Source organism: Alexandromys fortis, unplaced genomic scaffold, assembly GCF_014885135.2.
Source record: "Alexandromys fortis isolate MF-2015 unplaced genomic scaffold, M_Fortis_MF-2015_v1.1 scaffold_65, whole genome shotgun sequence".
Lineage (NCBI taxonomy): Eukaryota > Metazoa > Chordata > Mammalia > Rodentia > Cricetidae > Alexandromys > Alexandromys fortis.
This window is the reverse complement of record NW_026067986.1, coordinates 4,708,842-4,732,862: the sequence shown is the minus strand read 5'-3', so window position 1 is coordinate 4,732,862 and position 24,021 is coordinate 4,708,842. Positions and strand designations below refer to the sequence as shown.

The 24,021-nt window shown below is 46.4% G+C and overlaps 1 protein-coding gene across 1 annotated transcript in view; it reads right to left on the bottom strand.

Annotated features, from left to right (window-relative positions):
- The window catches only part of Dnah7 (dynein axonemal heavy chain 7), a 215,196-nt gene that overhangs the window by 6,350 nt on the left and 184,825 nt on the right, over window positions 1–24,021 (bottom strand). Inside the window, 7 exon segments of the mRNA XM_050159210.1 lie at window positions 2,382–2,485; window positions 7,641–7,818; window positions 9,192–9,344; window positions 12,025–12,255; window positions 17,114–17,251; window positions 18,183–18,368; window positions 20,830–20,991. Coding sequence (XP_050015167.1) covers window positions 2,382–2,485; window positions 7,641–7,818; window positions 9,192–9,344; window positions 12,025–12,255; window positions 17,114–17,251; window positions 18,183–18,368; window positions 20,830–20,991 — 1,152 coding nt within the window.

Sequence of the window (24,021 nt, the reverse complement as noted above, 5' to 3'; positions counted from 1 at the left end):
AAAAAAAAAAAAAAGAGTAAAATAGGACTACTGTATGATCCAGCTAGACCACGCTTGGGTATATATCCAAAGTAAATAAAGTCAACCATGAAAAAAATGATTGCATGCCCAAGTTTGTTGCAACACCATACAATATAGCTAGAATAGGGGATAAGGCTTGGAGGAAATATGACATATATACATATATGTATATATATAAAATGCATTCTCTCTCCACACACATGTATGTTATGTGCATGTATATATATTCAATAGATAGATGAAGACAGATATGTTATATGTGTATATATATATGCAAGAGATAGATGGAGATGATAGACAGGTGCTAGATAGATAGATAGATGATAGATAGATAGATAGATGATAGATAGATGATAGATAGATGATAGATAGATAGATGATTGATAGATAGATAGATAGATGATAGATAGATAGATAGATAGATAGATAGATAGATGATAGATAGATAGATAGATGATAGATAGATAGATAGATAGATAGATAGATAGATAGATAGATGATAGATGCCATAAATAACAAAATCATTCAGAACAAAGTGCTTGTTGGAACCAGAGAATAGCAGGTTAAGTGAGATCAGGCAGCCGTGGAGAGCGTCACTGGTACGTTCTCCATTGCATACAGAAACAAGAGAAGCAACACGGACATTGGATACAAACAGAACAGAGGTGACTAAGGATCAGAGATGGCGTCACTGAGAGCGGGGACAAGAGGAGGAGGAAAGCAGATGGGTGTGTCAAGGTACAATATACGGATTATAATATATGGATGTACGGAAACACCACAGTGAATCCCGATGTCTGGATTCTATGAGTTAACAATTATAGTCTTTCCCAGTTCTCAAAGCAGTTGCGCAAAACACGATTTTCTCACTTGAATAAAAACACAGCAGAGTTCCGCTCCTCTGTGAGCTACAATTCACCCACGTTCTTTTCAGTCGTTAGGCAAGTTCCCAGAATATGAACATGCAATTTATCGTAGAACACAGCCAGCCTTCAGAACAAGGCCAGCTGACCTTTGACTTATAAGGGCAAAGAACAAACTATAACCATAAGCATCTTTTAGAATCTGACCAAATTAATTTATCTCCTAGTAATGAGCAGTCCTTGAGGGGAATGACTTGACCTCCCCTGTTCAGAACCCTCCATTAGGGTCCTTAGGTCAAAACGGGATCACACGAAGAAGCCAGTGACTAAGACCCAGGGGTCCCCACCCCTCAAATCATTGCGGAATCTGTAACATGGAGGGGGGTAAGCTGTTTATGCGGCTTCGCTATAACACAGCTCTCAAAACACTCAACTTGGATGTACTTCATTTTAAGCAGAGAAGAGAGTTTTCTAATGAGAATTTTTAGCTTGCATTGATTTCTTTGTCTAGAATAGTTATCCATTTGTGGGTACACTCCTCCCACTTCCCGCGAGCTGATTAAAGATGTCCTCACAAGAGAAAAGAATTGCAACCCCAGCCAACTCCTGAAACGGCCGATATTTCACTTTGGGAGCCTCACGTCCTAAACCTTCTCTGCCCAGCGTATCTTGGTAACACACAGAGGTGGATCTGGATGGACCTCTTGGGTCTGAACCAGCCCCACCCTTTGCAGCTGCTCTGGGGACCGTTTACCTGTGTCTACGCAGCTTACAGAATCCTACAATTCACGTGACTCTGATAGCCTATGTTTTATCACAGCATCCTGAATGTGTTCTTCCAATTGTGTAAAAATCTATTTTGCCATGATGCGGTTACTCAAAGGAGTAATCGCATGCCGATTGCTCCTTTGAGTTCTTTATTTGTAAGTTTCATGGGGACACCAGAATTCATTTCTCATCCTAGAAGCATCCCTGGCAGCGCTGACGTGGGCTTTGGGTTGTCCCTATCCCACACTTCATCGTGGCTGTGGCTGAACCAGGGAAGCCCTGCTCGCTTACTTCAGCTCTCCCAACTGTAAAGAACTATGTTCTTCACGGTCTACTTAGTGCCCTGTTAGGAACATTCCTGTGTTGGTTTGTTGACGTTCCATTCTTTAAAATAACTCACTGGCAAGAGGCTGCAGGACAGCCCAAGGTTCCTGCGTGCAAGAAGGCTGAGGGATGAGCAGCCACAGAATCACAGTACCACTGACCATGAGTCAGGCAACCAACCAACAATGTATAGCAAATGAGTTCACTTTAGACAGAAACCGTACACTAGTATCTATCACTTAACCAGCAAAAATTCTGAAGTGCAGAACCTCAATCCAGAATCCCACTTAGAGCAAACCGACGCAATAATTCAGCATTGGGAGCAGCGTCACAGAACAAGAACAGACTGTATGTGCGTAAATTCATAGGCAGAGGCACGTGTACAGGCCATTAGCAAATACTCACCACAGGAACTGGGTCATAGAGAACTTTAGGATGCGATTCTGCAAGTTTCTTGATCTTCCTGTTCCAGGAAGCGCCATCTAGGAACAATCCGTGGATGTAGACACCTAAGTAACAAAGAAATTTTCAATGTTAATAATGCTCAAAGATGCGCGCGGACTGAGTTCCAAACCTGAAACTGCTTTTCGGGGGAACCGGACCAGTGCATAGTGGCAGGCATAGATTCTCTGGTTCCCTCCTCGCTACCTCTGTTTCTACTACTCAGTACTTCCCAGTAATGACAGAGTTACCTAGATGTGACTAGCAATTCAGGTAACAGGAACCGTAGGCAGTATGCCTGGAATTCCCGACACCAAACACTCAATGAACTCACGGTGGCTTCCTGCATTCAGCGAGACGTTTAGTTATTGATTACTGAGTTATTTACCTTTGGAGACAAGGTCTCAGGGTAGCCGTAGACCAAACTCTCCATGCTCCTGCCTCAGCGTCCCAAGTGCTAGCTGAACACCTTGGCTCTGTCTTACTCTGAGGCACACACGGAAACCCTGGCTTGTAAAGTCAGAAAACGAGAAGTAGACACATCTTACAGGTATAAAAGGAGGAAGGCTGAAGGGGGGGCAGAAGTTAGGAGGAAATTCAGATTGCAGCCTCAGCTGCTCTCAGTGTGGTGACCCTCCTCCCAGGGTCCTGTGAGAAAGGGAAAATTCCATCCTCCCGGGCCCGCCTGTGGAGTCTCATTGCTCCTGTCATTTATGAAGTGGGATGAAATACGCTGGCAGGGCAAACACCCAGCATGGATAGAAGCGCATTTTTGAGGTAAAAATGTACATGTTTATGTGTGCACAAAATAAATTTCATAACTTAAAAATGTCTATCCTCACGGTTAGGCTGGGGTGGCCATGTGGATAGTAGGGATTTGCTGACCTGATAGCCTCTCTTTACAGAGCAGTTTTGGAACACCAAGTAATCTGCACTGATTATTACGTAAATTGTGTTTTACATGCTACTCCCCCAGTAGGTAACTCTGAATATTTAGTGCCCGGTAATCTTGATTTCCCCCAGAGCTCACTTAGTAACAGGTGGGTGGCTGACCGGGCACAGAAAAGGACTCTGTAGAAGCTCGGCGCTCAGTGTATCCAGTTCCACAGTGTGAGCGTGGAAATTAAGCTAGTTCAAAAACTTCACGCAGTACTCTCGTAACTTAAACCTCCTAGCTGGCTCCAGTTCCGCTCAGACACCGACTGGGATGGCCCTTTCCATCTTGCATGAGAATGACATTGAGAAAGGTTAGGAGGAAAAACTCTGCGCCCCCGAAAGAAGAATTAACCACAATCTCATCACACTTTCCGGGAGATGGGCGCTGGATGGCGCACTCAGGACAGGAGGCTGAGAAGAGAGCAATTGAGCGTGGGGCCAGGTGGCCCCTCTCGGGCCAATGCCACCTTGCGTCCTTGGGGAAGTTACTGAGCCTCCCTGAGCCCAGGGTCCGGCCTCTACTTCACAAAGGCAGCCGGTGTCTTTGCGGAAGGGCTGCTGCAAAGAGTATAAAGGGCCGGGCAGTTTCTGTGGCACAGCCGTGGACCAGAGCAACACCACGCGGAGGATGAGGCTCTTGGACTTTCTTTTCCTCTAAGCTCTTTGGCTCCTCTCCCCTGTATTTTCTTTAGAACAAATCTCTCTCCTTCCTGGCATGTTCCTCAACCTGTCTAGATGAACCGAATTTTATGAGAACGGGGGCTCAGATTATTATTTTTTTTTTTTACAGAAGTAACCTTTGAAGCCAGGCGGTGGTGGTGCACGCCTTTAATCCCAGCACTCGGGAGGCAGAGGCAGGCAGATCTCTGTGAGTTCGAGACCAGCCTGGTCTACAAGAGCTAGTTCCAGGACAGGCTCCAAAACTACAGAGAAACCCTGTCTCAAAAAACAAAAAAACAAAAACAAAAAAAAGAAGTAACCTGTGTGAAGGGACTGTTTCATAAGCTTACATAGAAAAGGAAATAATAAGTGAAACAACATACCAAAGAGCTGCTAGACTTCTGAGATTCAGCAATGAGCACTGTAGTAACAAATACTAATTTCAAATGCATCACTAACAAGGGGACTCCAAACACTGGTTAGAGTCAGGACGTGTGTAGGCACCTGCTCCTGGGGGACGTATGAACAGTCACAACACAGCATGTGTGCCGTTGGTCTGCTCCCCCGTGTGCTCAGTGTCCCTAAAGACATTTCTGCCGTTAAATATCGGAATAAGGGGTGGCGTCCAATCTTGGGCTAGCTCCCAGAACTTGTGGTGAGCTTCAGCTCCATGTTGTTTTGGGACTTCCACAGAAGCCTTCGAGGGTCTGGTGCTGCCAGAGACTGAGGAGGGAAGGGCGAAGCCAGACAGGGTGACACTCTGTGTTGGTATCGTCACAGGAAAGAAAACTAAAGGAAACCCACGAGTCGCGGTGGAACGGGCCAGTGTTGCCTAAGAAGAGTGGGCATGAGAAGGAACACAAGATGACAAACTGGCGCGGACGCCCAGGCAAAGGGGAGCGTGGCAAGCGCAGGGGAGACGGAGTGGATTGCGTGTAAGAAGCGGGGAGAGTCACAGGGTCCGGGCTGCATGCTGGCATTATTTACTGAAATTAATTATACGCTCTGTGAATCTGGGGGATACAAAAGTAGAGATGGCATGTTGGTAATTATGGGGACAGCCTTCTGGACCACAGAGGACGCATCTTGCAAGGAGCTATTCAAAGACATAAAAATGGATTAGGTCACCTGGGAAGAGGATGGCTTAGTAAACAGAAATTGTTCAAGGCCTTTGTCCTCGGAGACTCCTGCAGCCCAAGGAGCATAAGCCAGCGTGAGTCATAAATCCAGACAACAAGGCAAAGAAAACCAGTGGACCACATCCTCAAAACAAAAGGAGGAAAGTGTGTCTGGGAAGATAATCATGGCAAAAGAAATTGCTAAGAAGCTGATAGCAAGACAAAGGGGGATTCAGCTGGGTCTATCTGTCAACACGGACACCCTCAGTAACTCTGAGGAGAATGAGCATCTCTGGAGAGCAGACGATGAAGAGCAGAAGCTGCACAGCCGAGAACGCGGACCTCACGCAAGGCCAGGCTTCTGAGATAGTCTGCTGTTAGAAAGGACAGGATCAGGACAGGACCGCAGGGGGCGTCAAGACCATGGCAAAGTTCTTCGACTGCTTCTAAGACTAGAAATGCCAGAGCACACGTGTGGTTAGGGAACTCCCCATCTCTGGGTCTGCTGATTCTAGAAAGAGGGGGGGGGGCGCTGTTAAAGGAGCAAGGCTCTGCAGGAGGAAGGGAAGGAGGCCTGGATTCCCAGGAGGTACAGAGGTGTACAGGTTCGCAAATTTGGTGGTGCTAACAGCTGTTTCTTAGCCTCCTAACGTTTGCAAGGATGCGGTGAGAGAGGACGGCATTGTGCGGCGAGAGCGCACGCGTTCGTTTTGGGAGCGAGAAGGCGAGTTTCCCAGAGCGCATCAGAAGGACAGGGTCACATCACCAAAACCTTGAGCACCTGGCACGGTAAGGCGAGGCGATTATCAGGCACTGCTGGGACCGCATCTACCGGTCAACGTGTCCCGCGTGAACAGACACGGCCTCAAAAGCCTACGTTGGTCTAGTTGATCGTCAGCGCCTGCAGGTGTGGACCAGTGATGACTGGGAAGCAGAGCGGCCTGTGGACACTCTGAAGAGTCACTGAAAGACTGACACCATTCATTTACAGTCAGTGCCGTTTGGGGAAAATCTGGTCCTTTTAGACTTTTTTTGCTTTTCCAAAGGAACATTTATTTGAAGTGGTGGCCTTGTCCACTGAATTCCCATTTTGTTTATTTTGTGTTTACGCATGCTGATCACCTTTTATTTATTTTGCATGTGTGAGTACATGCATGCATGCCAAGGCACACGTGGAAGTTGGAAGAGAGCTTGTGGGATTCAGCTCTTTGCACCGTGTGGATAGCGAGGACTGAACTTAGGTTGTCAGGCATGGCAAACGTATCCTTTCTCACTGAACCATCTTGCTGGCCACCACTAAATTTACAATAAAGCATCCCAGCATCATAAAGTATTTAAAATACAACAGCCATGAAACGGAATGTCTCTTCACAATCACCCTCCCAGCCTTCAAATGTTTCCAGGTCCTCAAACCTCGGGTAAGAGCAATTGCGGCTCAAGCCTGAGAACCTGTGATCGGAACCCAGCATCCATACCAAAAGCCAGGTGTGGCTTATGTGTGTGCCTAATAATCCCAGCGCTCTCGGGGTGGAGACAAGAAGATCCCTGGGGCTTCCTGGAGGTCACCCTAGCACCAGGTCAGTGAGAGAGCCTCAGAAGAATAAGGAGAAGAACCAGGAGCAGAACGTCCATCGTCCTCTGCTAGCCGAGCCAGAGGCAGGAAGCCGAGCGGGGGGACTGGGGGTGCGGGTTGGTTTTAAACCAAACGCTGTTGACGCCAGATAATGTGCAAATCAACCCGCACCAGTTATGACTTAAAGGGGTATTTATTTAGGGGGTAAAACTCACGAAACACCAACCTTCAGAAAAGGTGCCTAGGTGCCTAGTCGCTGGAGCAGGAGCAAACACTGAATCCGGAAGCAAGAGAGTTGCCCAGAGGCTTGCTGCTCTTTTTTTAAAGATAAATAGACCACGCCCCAGTGGGCTGGTATTTCAGCAGCTATTGGCTGAAGGAGCAGGCGCTCCCGCAGCACATGTCCACACAAGTGTGTGCTTAGACCTCACTCACAACACCCTCCTCCCGCTGTCTGTCTCTTTCTAACACACACACACACACACACACACACACACACACACACACACGTGCACACAATGTTATGGTTAGCTGTAAGTATCAGAATAATATACAAACAGTAGTGGATACATATATCAGGGATTTTTCAAGTGGGTGTGGTCTTCAAGAGAGTCCTCCCTCTTGGTTTGCCCAAGGCCAGCACAAAGCGGGGGGATGATTAGTGTACTGCTAATTTGATTATTCCTTTAATTACACATGGTTTCTAATTTTCTAAGTTTGAGAAGAAAGCATAGTACGGGGGGAGGGGAGAGGAGGAGAGTGTTCCTTTTATCCAGATTCATCTACTCAATTCATTGTCTTCCCCATGTGCTTTATGTTTTGTCTTAGGGTGTTATGTCCATGGCTGCTTTTAGACAGCCAGGAAGATAAGCAGAACTGCTATGCCTTTGTCCATTGCACGGACAACGAGGCGGTCCCTTCTGTCACGGCGCTTACCGTCCTCGGGAGGGTTTTTATATTCTTTGTCGTCCATCACTTCGTAGTCGAACCCCAGAAGATCGATTGGGATGGTGAATTTTCTGGCGTAGTTCTGCTGTGCACCCGTCAGGAAGGCTTGTGTGAAGAAGAAGCCAGAAAGCCAGAAGACGGGCGGAGGGCCGACTTCGTACCATTGCTAGGAAAGACCCAGACGACAGTGATTCAAGCAAGAGAGTCAAACGGATTTCCAGCAAACTAGCTAACGCGACTCAGTGAATATCCAGGCACACCCCTGAGATCTCAAAACCTGACTCAACATCATCTCCATCACAACAGCTCGGGGTCTGCAATGGATGAAGGCAGATGTGGATGTCTGTTTTCTATTGTCCAGTGGTTTCAGCCAAAGTCCTACACACCACTGTGAACTCAAACTCATTGTTACAATGCGCTATCGTGCTACATAGATGAACAGATGTCCATGAAGTCTGGTCAAATGGTAATATTTTTATTTTTTCTAATTAATTAGTTATTACTATGTGGTAGACTATTCTTTTGGAAGTTTTCCTTCCTACTTGACTTACCAAGAAATCTAACGTACTGAGACACAGTACCGCAAGTAGGGTGGTGAATGTGTATGGCCTTTGGAAGTACAATGGCGCCGTAATTCTGTATTTGTTGCATAGCTTTTGATGATGAGCTGCTGAATAACAAGTGGCTGAATAACAAACTACAGAAGCGTCTCTGAAGAAAGGAATTCACCCCTCTACTCAAGAAGAAGCCCAAAACCTTAGCTCTCGGGGCCATCTTGGTCCTAGAGTGTCTGACGCTGGCACCTCAGACAGACTGTACTAGGAAAGCGGAGTTGCTCATTTGATCCCTGCAGAAATTTCCTCGGTGTCTGTGTTTTGTTCAGAGACTGTATCTTGCCTGGAATTCATTACATAGCTGAGGTAGTGGCGTAGGCTGACCTTGAACTTGTTGGTTACTCTCCTGCCTCAGGCACACAAGTGCTGGGATTGAATGTGTGAGTCCTGATGCCCAATTTCCCCATAGTTCATATACAAAGTACCTATGCTTTTTCTTTTTAATTGCTTCTTCTGGTGTATAGTGAAGCATCATCCTCAGGTAACTGGGAGTCAGAATTCTACCCACTCAACCTACTCAGGAAAAGTAACCATTGAGGTCACTGCTGTCGTGGACTGGGACGGCTGAGCTGGAAGGTTGCTGGGCAACAAAGAACCAGTCCCTCTCTTTGCAAGCTTGTTGGCTTCCTAAGATGCTTTGTTATAGGGCTTTGTCACAGAGAGTCCACATCCCGGATGTTTCTCTCTCCAAAGTCTGTCATTTACTTGAATGTCAGACGTCACAAAATCTCCTACTTAAGATGCAGAATACAGACACACACACACACACACACACACACACACACACACACACACACACACACACACATTACCCTGAACTATGCAGGACTGTAGAAAGCCTTTCTCCACTCACTCAGCATTCTGATGAAGAAAATGAAGCCAGGACAGACTGGCTAGCTACCCGTGCGCATATGGACCAACTCACCTGTAAGAACTTTAGTCTTGCGAGGAAGTCGTTCACGTAGCTGCCGAGCGGCTTGAGGCTGGGGTAGGATTTGCCCATCCACATTCCTGGAATTTTGACGTTCAGAATACTACTGACCACCTCTTCCAGCTCCGTGGACATCACGACGAGCCCCTGAAACACAGCAGACCCCAGCGGGGTCAGCACTGGCCGTCCTCCGCAGCCTCTTTGAAAGGCTGCTTCACGGTGCCTTTGTTAATGAAAGTAAGGTTTCTTTGGATTTGCGAGGAAGGCTTACAGCTTTTTGGACCTTCCTTAGAAAAGGAGTAATGGTTTCTCTAGGCCAACTTTAGTTGAAAATCTTAACTCATACATGGCTACTTGGTAGCTACTGAATCACTACTGCTCCGCTTTCATTTAATTTGTCTGCTGGTTAAAGGCCGCCCAGCCTACCTTTTTGTTGTTTGCTGTTTGTTTGGCGAAACAGGGTTTCTCTGCGTAACAGTCCTAGCTATCCTGGAACTAGCTCTTGTAGAACAGGCTGGTGGCAAACTAACAGAGATCCTCTTGCCTCTGCCTCTTGAGTGCTGGAATTAAAGGCACGTGCCAAAACCACCTGACTCTCAGCTACCTTCTTAAAGTCACAGTCATGGATATAGAACCAGGAAGCTTATATCAAATACTCTGAAAAGTCAGAACAGTCTGCAATCCAACTGTGAGTCCAGTTGCCGTGGTTCTGTTTTGAACACCCCACGTGCAGATGCTGGAGCTCCAAGGCTCTTCACATTCCTTCCTCAGAGAATCTGACAAGCAGCAACTTGGAAATCAGTCCTTGTTGTTACTGTTACCAATAAAACTTTATTTATTTATTGCTTATTTGACCTTGCACTTGAGCCAGCTGTGATTGTCATTTCTGTTTTTCTTTTGCATCAAAAACTAAAATACTGAACTCATCTGAAGATTTTGGAGAAAATCTGCTGGATTTAACACGCCTTGTCTCACTTGCCTGTGGAAACTCCGCTGAAACAGCAGTGAAAGGGTCTATGTTTTAAAGGCATACGCCCACGAAGGCAAAACAGAAGGGAGGAAGGAACCGTGACAAGACAGTTCGGGAGTGGAAAAAGCAAAAGCCAGTAGCTGGCATAGTGTCCAGTCTTTCACGGGACTGTGATTCAAGCCTAAGGTTCACCTAAGCTGAGAAAGTGCTATGCCCCTGTGTATGTTCCCAGCCACTCAGGAAGCTCCTAAATGTCAGGCAGGATGAAAATGCTAAAAGAAAAGGAATTTGAGCTGGGCGATGGTGGCGCACGCCTTTAATCCCAGCCCTCCGGGAGGCAGAGGCAGGCGGATCTCTGTGAGTTCGAGGCCAGCCTGGTCTACAGAGTTAGTTCTAGAACAGCCAGGGCTACACAGAGAAACCCTGTCCTAAAATGACAATAGAAAAGGAATTTGAAACCTAGTTTACAGAACAAATTCTTAGGTCTCTTCCCCCAAAGTTTCATCCTCGGATGTGGGATTCCCCTCTGTATGCTGTGACTACCACTGGTTAATAAAGTAACTATATTATAATAGCCTGGAGGTGACGCCCACCCTGGCCTCCCTCTTAGGCCTCATGCCTGCACTCAGCAGTGATCTCTTCCCCCGACTAGGGGAAGCACTTCAGAAAGACCCTCACCACAGTTCCTGACTTTCTCCCTCAGACCTTATCCTTGCTTAGGCCGCACATTTGGGAGTTGTCTCTGGATCCTCTTTGCTCATCCCTACAAAGACTTTCAGGTGTCCTAATGCTACACAGCCGTTTCTCTTCACCTCAACCTTCAGCCACGCTTGGCAGGGATTCCTCACCTGGGTTCTCTAGCACTGTTTCACTAAAGTCTCTTTGGAGTAATCTTCAAAAGAAAGGAAATATCACCGTGGCCTGAAAACCCATAATGCCTCTGTATTTCAAAATAAAATTCAAGATCCTAGCCACAGCAGGCAAGGCCATCATGTCCCTGGTCGTGGCCCCTCCTTCCACACACATCCGGGCTCATCTCATTCCTGTCCCTTCACCCTTCTCCTGGCGCTTCTTGTCCATGCCATATTGGAACTGCTCTTGGCTTGGACTGCTGCTAAAATCGTCTGCCTAAATGTTCTTCCCTTAATAGTCCCTACGTTCCTCTTTAACGTCACTCAGGCCTCTGTCCTCAGAACGGTCTGCCCCAGCCTGTCTCAGACAGCTCTGCTGACGTACCCAGTTTTATTTGTCTAAAGGATTTATCACTTAAAACTTATATATGGGCCTAAAGAGATGGCTCTGGGGTGAGGAGTGCTTACTGCTGGAGCCAAGGACAGGAGCTGGGACTCCTGCATCCACACAGGGCGGCTCACAGACATCTGTAACTCCAGCTTCAAGGGATCTTACGTCCACTTCCAGCCTTTGTGGGCACCTGCACGCATGCACACACACACACACACACACACACACACACACACGCACACACACACGCGCACGCACACATGTGAGCACACATGAATACACCCACAAATGCAAATAAAATCTTTAAAAATTCTGTATGTATTTCTTTAATGTTTTATGTGTCTCCATTGCTAACGTGCAAACTTATTCTCCTTATAGCTCAGCACGACGTCCCCTCAGTAGGCACCTTCCCAGTACATGTGTTGTCTGTCACTTACATATCTATTAACTGTTATGAACTGCTATTCCCAGAATTCCATAGGCTAACCAAGAGCAGGGACACGTTTTCTACAGTGAGGGTCAAAAGTTGCGCTTGCCAGCACCTGTAACTAATCACCATTTGCTGAGTGGAGGAAGGTGTGAGAGTTGGTGATTCTTTTGCTCAGCTCCCCTTACCTTGATTGCCTTTTGGATATTAATGCACGATTCTCGTATGGTCACCAGCAACTTATTGAACCGGCCCATCTCTTGGACCAGGACAGTGTTCATGCTCTGGGTGTAGGTGGTGGGGTATCTCCTCATGGCGGACTCAATGTCGAAGTTGTTGGGAAGTTTGCCCAGGATGTCCCCAGCAACCTCGTTGACCACTTCATCTGATGACTTTGCTCCAGAACCTGACGAACGAGACTGAACAATCCAAACTGTTACGGCATCCTCATAAAGGCCCGAGAAGAGCCAAGAGGGGAAAACCGCCGGGTAAACCTCACAAGGAATCATCTAATCTCTGGATGATTCTTCTCTGCACGAGATTTACTGAAATGTAAGAGCCCCAGGGGATGACGCTCTGAGAGAAGATGATTGTGATGCAGAAGGAGGAAGGAGCATGTGATCTATTCAAAGGAGAAACAGAACCTCAAGAAAACGTTTGTGCGTCCCACCACCTGGTGCCCACTGAGGCTCTACCGAGCAGCCGGGCGATGATGAACCTCAAGGCCCACAAAGAGGGACGGTGACTGTCTTGCGAGAGAAGGCCACAAAATCTATTTGCCAAGATCTGATGCACACCGGTTGCCAGAAACAGAGACACAGCTTTCTCCCTGAGCCTGTAGGGCAAAGAAAATAAGGCTGCCTCCTCGAGGAGGCTCAGCATATGGAGAGAGGACAGGCATTACTGATGACCGCTGGAAGCCGGGGAGGAGCATCCGATGTAATTTGTGCTCCGTGTGTTTCTACTGCCATCTTGTAAATGAGTCTGTATTTTCTGGAAAATCCTTTAAAGAAATTTTGAGAACAAATATCCTTCCAGGGTCCACAGGGGGAGAATAATCACTTCTGGAATACAGTTGCCCAGCTCACATTTTTCCAGTTCAGGAGAACTGAGTTAAGTCTCCCTTCCTAAGTTTACATTTTTTCCTGTTTTCTTTATGATTAATATTAAACATTCCAGTCTGTGAACACCATTGTGTTTTCTTAGATTTACACCTACCTGTCACACATCATTAGAAGAGCTTACAAAATAAGACAATAAAGCAATTAAGTGTCGGCAAGTTTTAATTGCCTGCTAGAAAAATGAAATTAAGAACTATGCCCACAAAATAATTAATTTTTACAGTCCTAAAGAATTTAGTTTGGGCAGGGAACCCTGATTGCTCTTTGGACTGATGAGGGAGGGGGACTTGATGGGGGGGGGGGGGGGGAAGGGGGAGGCAGCGGTGGGGAAGAGACAGAAATCTTTAATAAATATATAAATAAAAAAATTTTAAAAAGACCATTCCTTCAGAAGACTGCTTTCTTTTCTGGTTTTTTTTTTTTTTAAGACATGGTTTCTCTGTGTAGCCTTGGCTATCCTAGAACTTGCTCTGTAGACCAGGCTGGCCTCGAACTCATAGAGAACTGCTTGCCTCTGCCTCCTGAGTCCTGGGGTTAAAGGTGCGTGCCACCACCACCCGATTAGAAAGCCCATTTTCTTAGTGTAAGTTACTGCTCTGTAAAATCATATGGAAGTTCTTTAAAAAAAAAAAAAAGAGTAAAATAGGACTACTGTATGATCCAGCTAGACCACGCTTGGGTATATATCCAAAGTAAATAAAGTCAACCATGAAAAAAATGATTGCATGCCCAAGTTTGTTGCAACACCATACAATATAGCTAGAATAGGGGATAAGGCTTGGAGGAAATATGACATATATACATATATGTATATATATAAAATGCATTCTCTCTCCACACACATGTATGTTATGTGCATGTATATATATTCAATAGATAGATGAAGACAGATATGTTATATGTGTATATATATATGCAAGAGATAGATGGAGATGATAGACAGGTGCTAGATAGATAGATAGATGATAGATAGATAGATAGATGATAGATAGATGATAGATAGATGATAGATAGATAGATGATTGATAGATAGATAGATAGATGATAGATAGATAGATAGATAGATAGATAGATAGATGATAGATAGATNAGGGGGAGGGAAAGGGGAGGCAGCGGTGGGGAAGAGACAGAAATCTTTAATTAATTAATAAAGAAATAAATAAATTAAAAAAGAATTTAGTTTACAATTAATATTTAAAACAATAGAAGAAGAAAAAAGATACTGAATGCTGGGCCCAGAGTAGTGAAATAATCTTTTTCTTTTTACTCCACTTACGGAATAATTTGCCTTTTGTATTTTGACCTACATATAAAGCAGTATCAATGGATTAAAAAACCATTCTATTTTCTAGCGAGAGCTGTAACATGTGAAACACAAGCCCTACAAAAATAACACAAAAGCCCAGGCCTGGACCCAAGCAAAAAGGTCAGGAAAAGACTTCAGCAACTCAGCCATCCTCCTTACCAACACCAGGTCACACAGTTGGTGTTCGGGAGCTCTAGAAAGTCGTGTGCAACTCATGAGAAGCATCAAGAGCTACAGCGTGCTACTCATCCTGACTGTTTAGCTGGGCTGGCCACTCCTGCTCCCTTCTCTGGCGCCTCCACAGCACCAGGCACAGCTTCCCAAGGGTCATCCTCCTTCCAGTCCCCCCCCCCATGTTGGCCACTGAAGCTGAGGCCTTATAAGTGCCAGACACACACTACACCACTAAGCCACGCCTCGGCCCCCGCCCTCCCTCCCTTTTTGGCCATCTGTTCTGAACCAAAGGAGAAGCTGGAGAAACGGTTTGGCGGTTCAGAGGGCTTGCTGCTCTTGCAGAGGACTCGAGTTCAGTTCCCAGCTGGACACCTGACTCCATCCCGTGACCTCTGCAGGTACCATGTACGTCAGCACAGACACGCACCAGCAACACATATTCAGAAGACAGGGTGCACGGCTCCCTGACTGCCCAAGCAGGCCTTGAGTTTGAGATCCTCCTGCTTTGCCCCCTCCCCCAAATGCCAGCATTACAAGTGTGAATCCCCTCACCTGGTTGGGCTGTCTTGCTTCAACTGAGTAAAGATGGGTGTGACCTATTTCTAAAGAGACCTTGAAGAATTTAGCCTTTGCAGACAGCCTACAGCATGTTGGTTTTATAAGTTTCCTTCTTGAAATAGTGTGACCATCAAGCATAAACCAATGATCTCCGCAAAAATTACACCCTCCACTCTGGCACCTGCTTCTTCCAATTTTCTCTGAGACATCTTAGCTAAGGACATCAGGGCCGAAGGCCTGTTATCATGAAATACCCCACGGAGTCCTGCAGCTCGGGTCTCGGCCGGACTGCTCACTCAAGGCCCGTTGCCTGCCCGCCAGGAGAGCCACGCTCATGAAGCTGAGGCCAGGGGTGTTGAGATAGGTTGTTTAACCACACACTGAGGTGTATTCAAATGTATTTGTTTGGGTTTGAGTTATTTTCCATTGGAATGGGCACCCTGTTCTATGGGTTCTGCAATGTGACATGCACCAGCAAGCTTAAATAAAGCCAGGGACACCGCAGTGATCCTGCCATCGGCCTATCGTGTATGACGAGCAGCGAGCTCTTCCTCCTCAGGACTGACTCTGATTCACGCTGGCTCACTTACTTCCGTGTGTGTTCTGGCAAGCACAGGCTTTCACGGAGCATTAACGCTCTCTGTCCTGTTTGCCTTACTAGAAAGCGGCACACTAGCAGAAACTAGAGCGTGGACAGGTCCATTCGTGACAACACACCCATGTCCTCCTCAGGCCTGGCCTTCTCAGCATCTTGGATCTGACCCAGTCACAGACTCACAGGAGAGAGAGTACAAGACAGCAGCTTAGAACAGGCTCTGGAGCCAGGGCAGGCCAGGCTGCTTGACTCTGAGTCCGGCCTTGAAACTGGACTAGCCAACTTTGGTCAAACTACTCAATCCTCTTGTGGCTCGGTTTCCTTTCTACAGAACAGGAACAGCAGTGGCCCCCTTATTCCTTGGGTTGCCCCGTGTACTACATGTTATATACAAAGCTCTCAAAGTAGTACTAGCCAGGGCCAGCACCTCAGGAGCACGAACCATCACCGTTCCACTCTGATGGATAAAAACACCCCAATTCAGTATGGGAAAATCTACCCAAGTGAACCGGTGTGCAGCCCTGGTTTACTGAAAGTTTCCTGAATCTCCACGGGAACTCTTGGCATCCAGTTTGATTTGTTTCCAAAAATGCAAAGCATTTGGGAGGCAGAGGCAGGCGGATCTCTGTGAGTTCGAGGCCAGCCTGGTCTACAAGACAGGCTCTACAAGCACAGGCTCCAAAGCTACAGAGAAGCCTTGTCTTGAAAAAGAGCGAGAGCGAGAGAGAGCGAGAGCAAGAGAGAGAGAGAGAGAAAGAGAGAGAGAGAGAGAGAGAGCATCTCACTGGGGTCAGGATTAGCAACTGCTTCAAGCACTGTAGATTTAGATTTTCCTCCTCCACCCACGCTGGGCACATTTTCCCACCGGCAGTGCCTTCCACCGGTCAACTGCTTATTTATTTAAATTCATTTTATATTATTGCTATCATATACTTAAGCATTATGTTACCTAATAAAATAGCGGGAAAGGAATCTTTTATGTAAACTAGGCGAAATGGCCTGGGATAGTAAATAAAAAGGGATCATAAAAACAAGCAACTGCCGTTAAATCAGAAGGAGACTAGAAAAGAAAAAAAGGGGGAAATTGTCCACAGACCCCGCTCCCAAACGGCTACGAGGGTATCTTTAAATGATGGCTCCCACCTACGGGAAATGAAAGGGATTTAACACACGCTGTATTTGGGCGAGGCTTAGGCACTAAAGCAAAACAAACCGGAATTCCTAGAAGCAAGAGACTCAGACTCTCAAACAAGATTGATGGAAAGAAAATACCTGATGCCCACATTCCCGATGCCGAAGTCCATAATCAAGAGATTATGTGGGTCCCCCGCCCCCCACTTTTCTTTGAGGGCTCCTTCACTTTGGTAGAGTTTGGTCTGGAGCCTTGGCTGGATGGGGGTAGGAGGGCGTGTGCGTGCGTGCGTGCGTGCGTGCGTGTGTGTGTGTGTGTGTGTGTGTGGCAGGGTGGGGGAGGGGACGGACAGATCCCCGCTGGCTCCAGCCTCGTTTGCCTCTCAACACACCTGGGTGAGGAGTATATTGTCAAACAGCAGCTGTGTCTCCGACTGGTCTTTCGTGATGTCGGCGTTGGCATTCATTCCAAAGATTTCCGGCGACGGGGTCAGCGGCAGGGTCTTCGTGTACTCGATGTAGCTTTTGTGCTGCAGAGACGGACCGGGGAAAAGCCGGGAGGTTAGATGTCGGTTACGAGGGAGGACTTGGCTCAGAGTCAATGCTTTTCCGTCCTTGAGCCATGGAGAGGATGAGCTTGTGGGCCGCCATGCTGAATGCCTTTCCTCTCTCCCAGCCCAGGCCAAGGGCTCACAACAGTACGGGCAAATTCTGAGAGAAGAAGGTACTGCACCGACCGCTCAACACAAATGCTTATTATTATTATTATTGTTATTGAAAGAAATTTATGGCAATCAATTTTTTTTTTTTGAGACAGGGTTTCTCTGTGGTTTTGGAGCCTGTCCTGGAACTAGCTCTTGTAGACCAGGCTGGTCTCGAACTCACAGAGATCCGCCTGCCTCTGCCTCCCGCGTGCTGGGATTAAAGGTGTGCGCCACCACCGCCCGGCTGGCAATCAAATTTAAAAAGCAGTACTAGCAAGGGCAACGGGAGATAGAAACTTGGGCAAGGATGGAGCATCGATTCTGAGGCTGCCTTTGCCGGAGGCTGGAACTCCAGAAGAGAGTCCTGGATCCATTTCCTTGTGTTGCTTAGAACTGAGCATCTCTGCCCGGAGGCTCTGTCGGGAACTCAGAGGAGGCCCCTGGACTCCTTGGGTTTGGACAACTGAACTCAGCAGCTTAATTCCTTCCCCATCCCTCGTCTCTGTGGCTGCAGGAGCGCTTTAAGGAACTCCCGAGAAGAGTTCACCGGCATGCATTCCCAGGTCCTCTGTTCTAGGAGCTCTAGGAACTCTGTTTCTGTGTTACAGTCATGTAGTGTGGTCCTCTTGTGGACTCCTAACAGTGGGAGCAGGGACTGTCTCTGACTCTGTTACTGACTTTTGGGACCCTACTCCTCATCCTGGGTCACCTGGCCCAGCCTTAACACACGAGGTTCTCTTGGAGGGGGCGGACTTACGTCACCAGAAGGAGGGACAAAATAGATGCCGCTCGAGTCAAATTTGTAGTCTGCATTTTCAACCAACTCCGCGCAGAAGAATTTGTTCAGAATGCTGCGCAGCGTGCGCCGGTCCCAGTCGTCGGTCACGCGGCCGCCGTAGTTGCATTCCCCGGTCATGTACCGCAGAGCGTCGTAGGGCAGCTCCTAAGGTGGACAGAGTGGTCCCCGGCCGGTCAGGAACACCACGCGGTGCGGCATGGGGGCTGTGTCTGGCTACCAACAGCAAGCTAAGGATCTTCCTACAGGTTCGCAATAACAATCTCCTTCTCTATACCTTCTTGCTAATTACTGCAGTTGCCCCCAGGATCTTCCTCTTCTTGTTCTAGTGCGTTCAGCTGGGGCTGAGACTAACACTCCTGGATTCTCTTGTGACTTATTTACTATTCAAAAACATAATTTGAATGGATACTAATTTTAAAATACTAGTGAGGGTCTTAATTGTTGCATATACTTATTAACACTTGTTCCAATACAGTTTCTCCTCCTCTCCACATATTAGATTTAATATCTAAATCACGTCAATCCTTTCTCTCCCGTGGGTGCCGCACGTCTGCCAAGTTTCCTATCGTCTTTGCATCGCCTGCCTGGTCTCCCAGCTTACTCTCTGTGGCTCCCATTTGGTGACTGAAATCAAAGGGTTAGAGGCTCAGCATCAAGGCAATGGGGGAGCACGTTTGCTCCTCTGATGCTCCAGGCTCCCTGGCGTTTGGTAACTCCACACATTTCTTGCCTTGTGACAGTTTAATTTCATTATGCGTCCTGCTTCACAAAGCTACAGAAAAACCCTGTCTTAAAAAAATAAAAAATAAAAAACAAACAAACAAACAAAAAAAAGAGGGGCTAGCAAGATGGCTCAGCAATTAGAGAACTGGCTGCTTTTACAGAGGGCTCTGATTCCAGCATCTGAAACTGCACAACCCTTAATTGATGCTCCCATATAATTACAGTTGCCATGGTCATACTGTCTCTCTTTACAGCCAAGAACAGTGACCAAGACAATTTTCCTCTCATGTTGACCACATTCCTCTCTGTCCCTACTTTATCGAGACTATTTGTATCACTAATGAATGTGGGGTTTTGTCAAAAGCTGTCTTCTATATCTACTGATAGGATCATGCGTCTTAAATTCTCTTTAGCGTGGTGATATAGTGGATTTGATTTTTTTAGGTGCTAACCCAAATTCGCCTACTTATATATTTTAATTAACTCCTCACTGTAGACTGTATTTTACGGTAGACTATATTATCCAGATAGTCACATTGCTATCTAGGAATGCTCCTCGCTGGTTGTGTGTAATTATTTTAGCTCAGATACATTCCTCCGGCGCTGTATTCTATCTCTATATTAGCTCCATGCTTCTTGTAGGTGTTACGATAAGAAGACGATTTATCAAGCCTATGATTCCTTTGAATGTTTCTCCCGCGTGAGCCCGCCAGCGTTATTTACCTAGCTTCTTATTTGCTTTTATGGGAATAGAATTCAACCCTCTCCATTTAGAATCCTAAATTAGAAGGTTGAAAGTTTTGGGGGTTTTTGTATTCTATTGATGATAGATTTAATCAAAGACAGCCAACTAAATTTGAACAGGATTCTGCCAAAATTCAGACAACTTGCTCTAGCTGGGGAAGCTCCCTATTCTTACAGGCACGTGTAGTAATAAGTTTTCAAAATCTCAAACTGTTTAAATCCAGTTGACAATGGTATAGAGAACACCCCACAACGCCCAGTGTTGGATGTTCTGGAGAGAGGGAGAAAGAGGGCAAGTGAGGGGATGAGAGAGGAATGGAAGGAAAGAGAAAGGCAGGGGAGGGAGGAAGAGAGGCAGGAAGCAGGAGAGGGGGGAAGAGTATTCCAGAGACCACTCTAGAGGCCTGCTTGGCCTACAGAGTAAGTTTAAGACTAGCCTGGGAAAGGAGATCAAATGGCGCCTCATGGGGGAGAGAAAGGAAAAGAAAAGACGCCATTGGTGTGGCGATGGATGCCCTCAATCCCAGTTCCTGGTGGGCTGAGGCAGGAGAAGTGCTGTGAGTTCTAGGCCAATCAGGGCCACATATTGAGACTCTGTCTCAAAACAGAAACAACAAACCCCCAGAGAGGATGAGAATACGAAGGGTCACGTGATCCCGATGTGAGGTCGGGCTCTCTGGCTCCTCCCGGGATCTACTCCTCTCTTTAAATGGTTTTAAGTAATTTATTCCTAGACAGGAAGTCCCTACTCAAAAGTCAAAATCTCCTCTCACAAAAACCGAATTCATGCGCCAGAGAAGAAGAAACATGGCCACCCTCTTGCCCCGCCCCATTTCTACACCTGGCTTGATTTACGGTTTCTTCATGATAAATATAATAACCCCATTGCGTTTCACATCTCCACAGGTGGCTACGTGTCTCAATAAATGATCACATCCGGGGTTCTCTGGAGTCGAACCGGCATCTAGCCACCCCCACAGCAGTTATCACTTCCTGTTATAATAAAGTACTATGAAATAGGCTGTTGGGAACCGCCCTGCAGTTTGTTCTAGCAGAGCAGAGTTAATCAGGAGTCCCTGCTCACTACAGCATAATAAAACGTGAGAAGGTGATGTCCTTGCTGAGATGTTTACGGTACCTCATACTGGTTCAGGAACATGTGCAGTTGCTGCACACTGATCCTTAGATCGGTCTCGTTGAATTCGTAAGGAATATTCCACCCCAGGGGTCCGAACTTTCGTCTCTCTTGTACCAAAGCGTGAAAGAAACAGAGGCCATAAAGCAGTTTCTTGAATTCATTCTGTAATGAGAAGAAATGGTTCAATGACATTTTTTTTTCCTGTGAACATTGCATTAGACTTGCTATATTTCTAAATCCATAGAACCAAATTCCTTTGCCTATAAATAATATGAGGCTATTTCAACCCCCAAATAACTAAAACACAAGTGTATTTCTACAGGTACGCCAAGCAAAAATCTTCCCATTGATACTCAAGTCCAATGGGCACACAGAGCTACATACACTAGGGTTCTAGGAGACAGAGCAAGGTCATCTAATTTGAATTTTATAGGATTTTTTTTGGAGGAGGGCTTGTTTCCAGTCAAAGCAACACAACCTGAGAATTACGAATTCTGTGTATAGCCCCAGACCATGGTGGAGGTATTTCCAAGTAGATAACTGAAGGAAGCGGGCAGTTCTAAAGCCTTCAAGAACACTGAGAGCCAACAACAGAGCTTGAGTTTCTCAGCAAAAGTGGCTCTCTGCTGGCCTTCTGCTTGTCCCCTTCCCTTCCTCCCTGGTGAAGGGCACGGGGAGGCAGCCATCCTCAGTAGCCAGGAAGGAATGGGCCATCAGGGCTGACACAGCAGCGGGGGATTGTGGGAAGATGCTCAACTCAGACCCGGAAAAGAGCAGTCCTCTGCCACAGGGTAGAAGATGCGGAGGGAAATGCCAGGCTCACGGCCAGCCGTGCGTCAGGCGGGTGGGTACCACGGGGAGCAAGGGATACTGGGGAAGGCAACCGTGTGGTGAGGGCACCTCACAGGAGAGCCTGTCTGAAGGGCTCGCTGGAGAGCCAGAAACAGAAGAGGCCAGACACAGGGGGGCAGGCAGGGGAGGAGGGAGTCTGTTGCCTCAAACTCATGCCCAGACCAAAAAGTTCCCAGCTGAGATCAGAAATGTCTGCCCCTGGGCTGGAGAGATGGCTCAGCGGTTAAGAGCACTGGTTGTTCTTCCAGCAGACCTGAGTTCAATTCCCAGCAACCACATGGAGGCTCACAACCATCTGTAATGAGCTCTGGCGCCCTCTTCTGGCCTGCAGACACACATGCAGGTAGAATGCTGTATACATGATAAATAAATAAATCTTTAAAAAAAAAAAAAAAAAAGAAAAGAAATGTCTGCCCCTTCCTGTCTCAGAGCCCACTCTGAAGTGGATGGTACCAATGGCTGCCAGCTGTGTCTCGGGATGCCAGCTCCATCCACCTCCCTAGACAGTGTGCAACCTGCCAACCAGGGACACCCGGTTAGAGCTGGGAGAATCCAAAGCCCACAGTTTTAATAACAACAAAGCTGTAATTAACATATTGTATTGTACCTCCCAATTTCTGAATCTGGCTCTCCTTGCAACTGAACGTAACTATAGGCTATTTCATTATTTAACAAAATCCATAAAAAAAAATCACAGGGAGGCCTAAATTTTATCCCACAGCACAATAAGTTTCCTTCATAGAATAAATGTAAGAGAGAGAAGGGGAAACAAGGAGAAAAACACAAAACTAAGCAAAGGAGAAAGAGAACGGAAGGAAAATACTTGGCAAAAGAGAGGTAGCATAAATTTAACTAAAGAAATTGAATAATCCTGTTAAACATGTTAGTATAACTCAATTATTTCACATATATATTGAATTGTTAATCAAGTTAACAGGTAATTATTGGAAGCCGGATATCTCAACGTAAAACAAAAGACAAACAAATGTGGACTCAACAGAGACAAGGAAGACCATGGCAGGTGTGGTGAATCTGGGCGTACCGGTACATCCGGTACGTATTCCTCACGTCTAGAGCGTGTGTATGAGATACATATGTATTTGTGTGTCTCCAGCTAGGGCCTCTGCATATAGCTCTGGCTACCCTGAAATGAACTCCCTCTGTAGGCCAGGATGGCCTCAAATTCACAGAGATCCGCCTGCCTCTGCCTCCACAGTGCTGGGATTACAGGCATGCGCCACCACACCCAGCTGTGTCAATATTTTCAAGTACCAAGGAACACCTCTAATATTCACTGTGGTCTCCAATATCATTCCCCACTCGGAAGGAGCAGGACTCTTCAGATAAATGACTGGCCAGGTACATGTTGAGTCTGGAATGCCCTAAACCAGAAAGCGAGAGTTGCTAACCCAGAATTCCTAAAGCTGGGGCCTGAAATACGCACAGAAACCAGTTGAATGCAATTTCCATTGACAAAATTTGGAACAATTTGACTATAAAATTATTGATTAATGAATTGGAAATCATTGGGGTCAAATCAGTAATTTCTAGGTCCATGCCAACATCATATAAACACACAGGGAGGAGGAGCCACCTCTTATGAGGAGCAAGTGCCAAGCATCAAAAGTTCTGAGCCTTGCAACTGGGGATTAGCTACTTAGGACCAACTCGGTGAGGTAAGAATGTGAACTGCATACTAAGTATTGATGTAGCGTTGAATACCCCCCCCCCCAACATGACAGCGGAAAGACAAGCCATCAGTAGACCGTGGAAAAATTAATCAATGCCTTTTTGGACGATCAAAATTAGTTTCATCCATTGAGGACACAGCATCACCTACTTAATAATTTGACAGATAATAAAAAAAAAAACCTGAATGTAATCATTAGAAAATATCACCCAGATTCTAAATGGGGGATATCCCACATTAAAACACTATCAGGAAGTACAGTCTTCAGAAAAGCTGCTGTCGTAAGGCAGAAAGGCTAAGGGAGCCTCGGGGTAAAGGAGGCAGAGTCCTGAGAGTGAGTTCAGAAGTGCAGTACTTGCCAGCCGTTCACACCTTCTATCATATGTTTCCAGTTAGCTGGAAATCTAAAAATTAGTTAAGCTAGCATACCGGAAGACATATGTAAGTTATAGGCTAAGGCCATACCACTTCTTATGAAGCTTGAGCATCTATGTACTTGAGCATCTGAGGGGAAGTTCTAAACTATAAACAATCCTCCATGGATATGGAGGGACTTAGTACACACATACACACACACACACACACACAAAGAGATAGAGAAACAGAGAGACAGAGACAGAAAGACAGACAAGACACACAGAGAGACTAAT